This window comes from Tupaia chinensis, unplaced genomic scaffold, assembly GCF_000334495.1.
Source record: "Tupaia chinensis unplaced genomic scaffold, TupChi_1.0 Scaffold000382_1, whole genome shotgun sequence".
NCBI classification, from domain to species: Eukaryota; Metazoa; Chordata; class Mammalia; order Scandentia; family Tupaiidae; genus Tupaia; species Tupaia belangeri.
In genome coordinates, this window is record NW_006159884.1 from 3,045,258 (window position 1) to 3,056,113 (window position 10,856).

General features: G+C 34.0%; 1 protein-coding gene across 5 annotated transcripts in view; it reads left to right on the forward strand.

Moving 5' to 3' along the window:
• The window catches only part of ROBO2 (roundabout guidance receptor 2), a 700,057-nt gene that overhangs the window by 547,753 nt on the left and 141,448 nt on the right, over positions 1-10,856 (forward strand). For 3 of the 5 annotated variants that reach the window (XM_027773851.1, XM_014589802.2, XM_014589804.2), the window contains exons 1-2: positions 1,344-1,467; positions 6,465-6,476. The exons of 1 other annotated variant lie outside the window; for it this stretch is intronic. In XM_027773851.1, the coding sequence (XP_027629652.1) occupies positions 1,383-1,467; positions 6,465-6,476 (97 nt within the window). In that variant the 5' untranslated portion in view covers positions 1,344-1,382. Of the gene's footprint in view, positions 1-1,343; positions 1,468-6,464; positions 6,477-10,856 lie in introns of those variants that run through there. One more of the 5 variants, XM_027773852.1, reaches the window with a different exon arrangement.

Genomic DNA, 10,856 nt, shown 5'->3' on the forward strand with positions numbered 1-10,856 from the left:
TTTTTGGAGAGATTTTTACTATAGCGCACATGCACTCACCAGAAAGACAGAGAGACAGAAAGTGAGAAATCACCCCCCAGGGGGGATGGCCACTCCACAATCGCTTCTTCTCCATTCTCCTCTAGGGATCTTGGGCAAGCACGCACATGCGCCCTGTGTAAATTTAAACCACTGGTTCCGGGACTCGAACCATGGTTGACTATATGGGAATCCAGCAACATAGCCATTATGCCAACTGCTGGTTCCTGTAAATAATATTTCAAGAGTAAATATTGCTAATTCACAAAAATTATTATCCTCTTTTAATTCTTGCTATTATATCTACTTTTTTCAACTTGCCAACAAATAACAGAAAGATTTTCTGTCATTCCTTTTTTTCCCATCAATTTGCCAGAGGGCACACAGACATTGTACTCACCAGAGATAGATGGAGATGGAGAAAGCAGTCCCCAGGGGGCATGGCCGCACAGCAATCCCTCCTCCATTTCTCCATTCTGTATGGGTTTTGGGTGCCCAACTGTGTTTTCAAGGTAGGGCCCAGGACTTTAACTGGGTAGTCAGCCATGTGGGAACTGGCCCCCATAAACACAAAGCCATGAACTAGCCTAGATTTTCTTTTAATAGATTTTAGCTCTCTTATATTTAAGATGCTGAAAAAATAAAATTACTGTGTACAATGTGAGTTACAGAATAATAGATAATGGCCCAGACCAGTGGCATAATTCATGGGAAAATGAAGTACAGTGCTGGAAGCCAGATGCCTGACTTCAGGTTCAGATAGATGCCCCCAGGTTGGCAGGAAAACATGCTGGGTACATGTGTGTGCACATGCTAAGATCCTAATGAATTGTAGAGCCTGGGAAAGGGGATCACAGCATGATAAGACCTTGTCCAGAGTAATTTATTCTCTTTCTCTCTCTTTTTCTCTTTCTTTCACTCTTTCAGGCATGTGCATGTGTTATCATTCATGAATAAAATAAGTAAACTTTAAAAAATTAGAATATAACTCACTAAGAAGCTTAAAGGTATGCTATTTTCTTTACTAATGAACAGCTACCAAAGAAAGGTCAAAGTGATAATAATGTCTTTGCTAGTGTTGAAGTGGCAAACGCTGTGTACACATGTAGAATAAAGGTGAATGAAAATCAGGCAGCAAGAGATCAGATGTGAAATTAATGATCTCATCAACAATACCTTCAACCTAAGTAATTGTACTTGATAGATAAATGTATGTGTGTTGGTGTGTGCTTTGTATGGTAAGAGAAAAACAAAGACCAATATTTGTTGTTAAATTTACCAGTCAGTGCTACTTGGTAAAACCACTTCATATCCTGCACAGGTATGACATCAAAGATGATTACACACTAAGAATTAAAAAGGCCATGAGTACAGATGAAGGCACCTACATGTGTATTGCTGAGAATCGAGTTGGAAAAGTGGAAGCCTCAGCTACCCTCACAGTCCGAGGTAAGAGATTTAAGATGCTGAATGCACTTGGCTAAAATGGAAAATGAACTCACTAGTAGTAGATTGCAATGATAATTTATTCCAAAATATATAGATTTTTTTGTCCTTTCTCCTATTCATTGAAATGAAATTACTTCAAATTTGGGGTACCTAGTGATGATCATTTAAAAGCATTAATTTATGTTTAAACCATAGAAGCTAGTGTTCAGTAAAGTCTGAGAAATTTATGTTTAAAGTTTAAGAAATGTATATGTTTAAGAATACATTTTTAAAACATAAAATATCTATACAACTCTTGTACGCTTCCTTTGCTTTGTACTATTTACATCTCTTAGATGGAGTCAGTTTCAAAGGCATACTCATATTTTCTGTCCACTAATTTGTCACTATACTAGTCCAGGACTACCTTGAAAGTCTTTTCCACTTCAGCACTGAAAAAAGAAATCCAAAAAAAGCCAACAATGCTTCCAAAGATGAAAAATTAATACTGGAGAAGAACTCTGGCATTGAGATAATCTGATTTAGAGAGTGATTTGTGAAGTTCATTGGCCTTAAATAATTGAAATAGTCAGTGCCGCTCTTGTAATAACTTTCTCTTTCTGGGTGTCATGCACTTTCTCAGTCATGGAATAATGTGCATTTATGGACTCACTGGAATTGCTTATAAATGAAAAAAAGCATTGCTTAACTCTACAGTGCACTAGAATGAATTAACTGTCTCCCTGGTGGAACATGTTGATCACATGAGGTAAATTACATAATCTAAGCTACCAACTAGTACCACGAAGGCTGCGACACTTACTCGTACCGAAGAGACATCACTCAAGACACTGTTTACACCCACAGGGCTTGGAGCAGAGAGAGGCAAGCTCATCCCTTACCCAGTGTTTCACCCTTTCTTCCTCTACTGACTACCTCCTCCTCTCATCTTTTGTGATAAGGAGGCCAGCTGTGTGTTTCCATCCAAGTCTCAGTTACATCTCTGCCTACTTAGTCATGCCTATTTCTGTGTGCAGTTTAGATCCCAGAAGAATTATCTCCTTAAGAATAGGAGAAGGGTTCAGAGGAGTTTAGGGTTGTAAGAAATGTGTCAGAAGTTCTGAGGTTGGTCATCTGTTGGATGAGAAAAAAATGATTTTTTGTCAGGTCTACAAATTGGGTTTCAAATGATAAAAAATCCATTTGTGTCCATTTAACTATTAGGAAACAACTCTCTGGATACCTGGAAAAATATTGGCACTTAATATATTTCTTAATTATTCCATTTCTATTCCACCTAAGTCATAGTTTTCACCTCTAGACATTTTAGTGCGAACTTGAATACAAAACAAGCTTAGACAAAATTGACAAACTATTGGGACCAGCAGTTGGCGTAATGGCCATGTCACTGGACTCCCATGTAGCCGACTGCGGTTCGAGTCCCAGACTCAGTGGCTTAAACTCACGTCAGGCACATGTGCATGCATACCCAAGATCCCAAGAGGAGAATGGAGGAGAAGGGATTATGGCATGGCCATCCCCCCCAGGGGGTGATTTCTTGCTTTCTGTCTCTCTGTCACTCTCTGTCTTTCTGGTGAGCACACATCCCCTATAGCAAAAACCTCTCAAAAAAAAAAAATTGACAAACTATTTTCTTAAAAACATTTCACTCTTCATTAACAGGCAACAAAAAACTGTGATCATACATGAATAGAATGTACTAGTGATTATGTATGTTTATAATATGATAACCCTTACAAGCCAATAGACAGCAAACTCCACTCTGTAGGTAATTTTCTGTTTGTTTTAACTAGGCAGCCCTTTGCAAAAACAAGTCACTTGACCAGAGTGTTCCGAAGTTTGTGCTTATTTTTTTTTCCTTAAGTGAATGAAAAATAAATAAATAAATAGCAACCAAGAAATGTTCTTTCAAAAAATATTTGCTGCCCAAGCAAATGGTGAGAAAATATGAGGAGTTGTTTATTTGTAGAAGCAGCGGGTTTCTTTTATACTTGAATGCTTGGGTGAATAAAATTTGAAGTGGTCTGTTTGCTTTAAGATTTTTCCCAGCTAATTGTTTTCATAATTCGTTTGAAAGTTTTAAGTTTACCATTTCATTTAACAAGGCATCCTCCTCATGCGTGGATATTTGAAACTAGGTTACAAAACTAATAGAGACCATTGTTTGTTTATAATAGAATTTTTTTTTTCCTTCTAATCAGCAAACCTTAAACAGTCTCTCCCCTAAGCTGGATCCTGTAGGTGGAGTGGAGTGTTTATTCTTTGTGCTATGTATTTATTACTTAAGACTAAAACCTCAAAAACAGGTTTTAAAAATCTTAATAGTATGATATATTGTGGAATAAAATAATATTTAAAACATTTTTAACATTAGAAAAAGCAGTTGAAATTTCTCAAGCTAAGAGATTAACAAGGAAAAATGTTATTATCTTCGAGTGTTTTTTCCTGTACTCATTTTTTTATGCACATAAATGAAATGTTCAGCCTTTCTCTGATTTGTTTTATTTGAAGAGGTCAACTGACCCAAGAGGCCATGTCATTTCATCCATTTAATGCAGGGACACAGTTTAGTTTAATTTGCTGATTTTGAAAACAATCACCTGCTGGTTTTTCTTTCTTTCTCCTTTTATTCCCCCAGAATATAATGTTGCTATATAACAAAACCAATAAAAAAAATTACTGTTATGTTTCTGATAAATTTTTTTAATAATGTTCATTTTAGCCAATTGGGAAAAAGGTAAGGGAGTTTTATAGTCAAAATCTGAAGCAGAGATCTACTCAGTTGTTTTCTATTTCAGAACTATGGTTAAACTGTAAAATGAAGCTTAAAATTAAGAGCTCACTTTGCTGAGTTGGCAACTATAGAAGTAGAAAGAAACAGTGCTAGTTTCTACCACAAGTCCTTACCATTTACATTCTATTCAAAGAATTCATTATCTAGTAGAACTTTCTAAAATGGCTCAGAAATAACTTGAACATATTGGTGAACACAATTTTGCCCCTTTGTTCAATTGTTTAATTGGCTTTGCGTAGATGAAGATCTCAATGGAAAACCCAACTTGCTCCTAGAGCAATGAAGTCCTTATTTTTCTGGAACTATTCTATACCAAAGTAAAAGAGAAATTTATTTATTTAAAATCATAATTAGTCACCATAGTCTCTTCTGTTTCTCTCTTTAATATCACAGACTCCAAATATCTTTTTGTTTTTTAAAGAAAGGTGTTTGAGATGCAACTTGAGGTAGCAGCTAAAAGCACAAATTTGAAGATGAAAGACAAACTTTTCCCCTACTGAACATTGACAAAATTTTAAGAAAAATCTCATCGTTTAGTACGAGGCATGACTTTATGATTTTTATTAGTTCATCGGGAAGTCAGGATGCATCTTTACATAGAAAACTATAGAAAAATACATCATGACTTTTCCCGACAACCTAATTGTCTTCTGTCTTGTTTTTGGTTGGTATTTTTGCATCTCATTTTCTACCCTTCCTCCCCAACAAAAACAAAGAACTTATTCAGTAGGCAACCTACTTCTCTTTTTTTCTTGTTGTAGCAAATCTTCCATATACTATAGGATAGAAGTGTTAGTCACTAAGTCAGAATTTTCATACTAAGACTATGATTGCCTTATTCTTCTTACTACTGTCTTACTCTTTTCCCTCTTCAATATGAATAATATTATAAGAATATGATTCTCATGTAGATGCAACCATAGTATTATTTTTAGAGCTTTCATAAGGCTAGTGCTATGAAGTATCCATTCAGTGATTTAATGCATATAATATGCTTTCAATGGCTGTATCTATTGCTCTGTGCCCAAAGAACCATCATCGACACAAAACTAACTATCTGTATGTTCTCGAATCACATTGTATATTCACCACATCTGTATCTATTGAGATGTTGGTGAAACATTGTTAGAAGAATTTTAATTTTTAATGTAAGTTTTCATAAAACTTTAGGTACTGTTAAATGTATTTCTTTATTTGAATAATGAGAACACATATTGATTGGGTCATAGGAAAATTCATGATGTATTTTTTCTGATTATCTGTACAAAAATGCATCATGACTTTTCCAACAATCAAACATTTTATATTTTTCCACTGCTTTGATATAAAGTGATTTAAAGATGTTCTGTTATCTAACCTGATTTAGTATTTTTCTTTACGAAAAAATTACTATTAAGCCCATGTGTGTCTCTTAAAACTTGTGTATGTTAATAATAAAAGCAGCTTATTACTACTGATTTTAGTGATCGAAAGTTATGGTATAATAAAAAAACAGCAATAATTTGTGAAAGTAGCCGTTTGAAAGCCCTTCTCAGTGTGAGCAAAAATCAACTTGTCAGTCATTATTTCCTACCCTCTGCCAAAAGATGAAAAAAACCTTAACAGTAGTTAGGGAGCTGCTGAGTTGAAATCTCCAAGGATGTTCCAATCTATTTGTTATATTTTCATCTACTCTGTCCACGATGAAAAGTGATGTGATCTTAACTTATTACTGACTGAAAAGCAGCATCCCGGGCTTTTCTGTAGTCCTTGTAATAGTTCTGACTAACCATGCTTAAAATCCAATTGCTATTTAAATCAGACAGTGAGGCCCTCTTTTATTGACATGACATTTGCTAGTCTGTGACTTGAATAGTTATATTCATCAGGTTCTTAACTTAGGGCAACATAGGCTATTTAACTCAAGATTTTTGAAATAGAAACTCGAGTAAGTGATGATGATAAGATGTTAGCTAAATTATCTCAGAGACTGCATAGAGTCAGGCTGGAGATTCAAAATAACTATTTTCTTAGAATTATATTTGTAACTTCTAGGATTATCAAACGCAGACATGCTGCTCACTCTTGAGTTGTGAGACTAGAAGTCACTCTATTGTCCATATTTAAATGTAACATTACACATCATGCATTCTGATAATTTTTTCTTTTTTTTTTTTTTTAATTTCTTCTTTATGTTCTCACCACACCATTGTAATGTCTACAGCTCGCCCTGTTGGTAAGTAGCCATCTTCTACCCATTTCGCATGGCTTTGTATAATGCTTCATAGCTCATGTGTAGTAGGATTGGAAAGAATAAAAGATATTTATTCACCCATGTTAAACTATTACTCGAGGGATTGATTGTCTGCTCCCAAACAATCATTGTTTCTGATTTTTTCCTCGCTTTAACAAATTCTAGTTTCATTTAATAAACTGTAAGGCACCTAAGTTTAAGCTTTTTTTTTTTTTTAAGTTAATGGGGAAATTTTGAGATGTAATACCAATACTTTAGGATTTTGGTCTTGGTGTTCATGTCAAATTCTGAGGCCTTGACTTAAATCTTTCATTGTATTGTGATTTCCTTTTAGGTGTATTGCACTAAGTGAAACTGGTCACATAAACCTTCCTTTTAAAAATGAAAAAAAAAAAAAAAACACTTTTAGTGACTGTTGCTACACAGCAATGAGTAACGATTTTCATGTAAAAGAATATATTAATGATTAGTGTTATAAGCTACTACCTTTTTGTAAGGAGAAAAATACACTTTTTTATAAACATAAAATAATTATTAGTTATGTTTGATGTTAGTTAAGATAAAAGATGAACTAAATTAAGAAACTCTTACTTTATGCTCTTTTTAAAAAAAAATTTGCTATAGGGCACGTGCAGTAGCTTGAGGGAGAAAGAAAGAGAGAGAGAGAGAGAAAGAGAGAAAGAGAGAGAGAAAATGCTGAGTCACCTCTCCTCCCACCAGGGTCAATGACCATGCCACAATCCCTTCTCCTCCATTCTCCTCCAAGGATTTTTGGGCACACATGCATATGTGCTGGTGTGTTTTTCAAGTCTCAGGGTTCCTGACTCAAACAGCACAGTTAGCCACATAGAATCCAGTCACCTTAACCTCCACACCACCTGTTGACCCTCTGTACTTCTCTTTATAAGTAACTCAGAGTCCCAGCTTTGTAGGAGTAGTATTAACCTCTGCATACTTACTATGTGTCTACCTATTTAAACAGAATTAAATTGAATGCTTCAGGTTACTGTAGGTAGATCCTTACCCTAAATGGGCAAGAGAAGAAAAAGCTGTGATTTTTGGCATGAAAAGTTAATGTTAGTGATTTTAATATAGCTTATCCTTCTCTTGGCTTTGCAAACTTGAATAAGTTAGCAGCTTGCAGTTGCAGAAATTTTAAGTGGTGATTATTTGTAAACATTCGGAGGATAAAATTTTTTTATATTTATTGATTAATAATCTTTCTGCTTCTCCTTAAATGTTTATTTTTGTCCAGTGAGAAAGTGTAAAGAAATCTAGGTAATTCTAAGTAAATGAATAGACAGATGAGTGAATGAATGAATTCAGAACACTATTTTTTTAATATACCAAGAGATACTCTAACAATATATTCAACTCTAACCGCTTTATAATTGTCCTTCTAGCTTCAAATGCTTTCTTAATATACTGGCTGACCATTGTTGACATTTCATGGATATTGATCCAAACTCATGACATTTTTGCTCTCTTGGTTGAAACATTAATTTTGGTTTAAACTTCATTATTATACAGTATTTCCTTACGTGGTTAGCAAATAGAATAAATGAAACTTTGGTTTCCCAATCCGAATTTCTGATCTTTTCTGAGCAATAGTCCCTTTTGATTAATAACTTAACATCCCTAATCATTAGTCATCTCTTATATAAAATGGAGAGAATAACACTGACTTATCCAAACTATTGTAGGAATGTATCAAGTTTAAGATGGATCATATATGTGAAAAACGTTTTGGGTGTCCATATTGGCTATCATATTCCTCATTTCTGAGAAACATATTATTTTACATTTTAATATTTTTGCAATATAGTTTTGGTTTACAAGTAACTTAAACAGAACTGCAGCTTTATTTTTCTTGAAGCATAACTATTAAATCAATTGTGGTTTTTATGACTAATATTGTTTGTATGCTAAGGAAGATGTTATAATTCTTAAGTTTTATCTTCTATTTGTAACAAATTCTATTATTGATAACTTTACACATCTATGGAGTGGCATCTAAAATTAAGAAGAGAATGGAAAAGAATGAGGTGATCCAGAAAAAAACAGATGTTTATAGTAGGCTCCATGATCACTCTGTCAGAATTTCTTCCTCAACGAGATTTAAAGTCCAGAGATTGACTCATTTATGCAACAAATAGAAAAGCACTGCATGGAAAGATCTATATATACACTATATGTGATGCAATTACAGAATATTTATTTAAAAAACAAATTGTAAAATGTATAAAAATTAGTTTTTCATAATTTTTGATGACTAAGCAATAAAAACTTAACAATTTTAGTTATTTTAAGATATTATAAGGTATTAAACAGTATGATTTTTATGGTAAATATTTTAAAAGGTAGATAATTATGTGAGAACATTTGTCATTGAAAAGAATATCCAAAAACACAGGTTGGTTTAAAATTGGCAGCAATTGTAATGATAAGATTATGACTTTGGGGACCAGCAGTTAGTGTAATGGTTATGTCGCTGGACTCCCATGAAGTCGACCGCAGTTTGAGTCCCAGACCCGGTGGCTTAAACTCATGCCAGGCATGTGTGTATGCGTTCCCAAGATCCCAAGAGGAGAATGGAGGAGAAGGGATTGCGGCTTGGGCATTCCCCCTGAGGGAGTGATTTCTCGCTTTCTGTCTTTCTGTCTCTCTCTCTGTCTTTCTGGTGAGTGCACATGCCCTGTAGCAAAAACCTCTCCAAAAAAAGAAAAAAAAAATTATGACTTTTTAAGACAGAAAAAATGACATTTAAATTATACATCTTTATAAATAGAAAGCTTATGCCAGTATATCATGACTGCTTGATTTATTCTTCATAAGTTCTCAGAAAATAGGCCAATCTGTTAATAATTTCTAATATATTAAAAACCTTTGAACAAATAAAAAAGTACATTGATTTAAACATGTGACTTACACAGAGTATTGAGATGTATCTGTCACCACAAGACATTTCAAAACTTATTCCCATTTTTTTTATTCTTCTTTGAAATGATTTCTTAAATTCCCATTGGACTGGAACTAAAGAATAGCTTCTTGACACATTGTACTTTATTCTCAGAAAGTCTGTCATTTCATAAATCTGTCTCAAATGACTTATGACAATGTTCAGAAATATGAGGAACTATACTTTAAACCTGACAAGTACTATTAATTTTGGAAACTGAATGTTGGATACATTTTTATTGGATTACCAAAGAAGAAAGAACTGATAATGAAGCATTTTGCTTGCATTTTCTTAGCATCATCTTCTTATATTAATTTTAATACAGGACCTATAGATATTTGAATTTTCACTTTAGGGTCAGAAGATACAAGTCTAGTAAAATAATGAGATAAATATTTAAATAATAAAAATGACATTTTTATTAATTTTTCTAGTCATCACAAAAAGCAATCTTTCAATTTAGATGCTTTTAGTGTTTAGCTTTTTGTGATAGTACAAAAGTAATTCTACAAAGTAGAGATCACTGATACGTGAGAAAAAAAAACTTTTAATTAAAAAAAAGAATTATCATTAAGCTAAGAAATAACCACTAAATATATACATTGTAGGAAAATTCAGGAAATAGTCTACAGCTTTGAAAGAAAATTAGAAATCAATGCAGGTTCAGAAATACATATAGATTCAGAAACCAGTCACCATATTACTTGAGATTTCTTGATGGTCTGTGTGGAAAGCCCTCTTTAGAAAACATAAACTCTTGAAGTAGGAGTTTTGTCCAAGTGGATGACTCTTATGAGCTGCATTTTTTTTTGGGGGGGGCATATTTTTGCTATAGGACACATTTACTCACCAGAGAAACAGAGAGAGAGACAGAAAGCAAAAAATCACCCCCTGGGGGGATGTCCATGCTGCAATCCCTTCCCCTCTATTCTCCTCTCGAGATTTTGAGCACTCTCACATACGTACCCAACATGAGTTTTAAGCCACCAGGTCTGGGACTTGAACTGCTGTCAACTACTTGAGAGTCCAACCATGTAACCATTACTCCATCTGCTGGTCTCATGAGCTGCATTTTAGTTAAAGAATTTACAACTTTATGCCATTCACGGTTGGAATAAGTATTCTTTGCCTGTGCTTTTGATGTACTAGGGAAACTTGATTTAGACATTCCCTGGTGTCATGAGTATTACTGACAGCAAACAGTCACATACTTGCCAATAGAGGAAAGGTTTTCCAGATTTCACTTACTCATCTGCAATGTCACTAACATCTCCAAAAGAGTACTTTACCCCAAGTCTATATTTGCTGTTTAGCACAGAATCTAGACAAATGTCACTTTGATCATTAAAAATCCACTAGCTCTTACTGTGGATTTGGCTTTTTATTATTTCAAAGGCATTCCT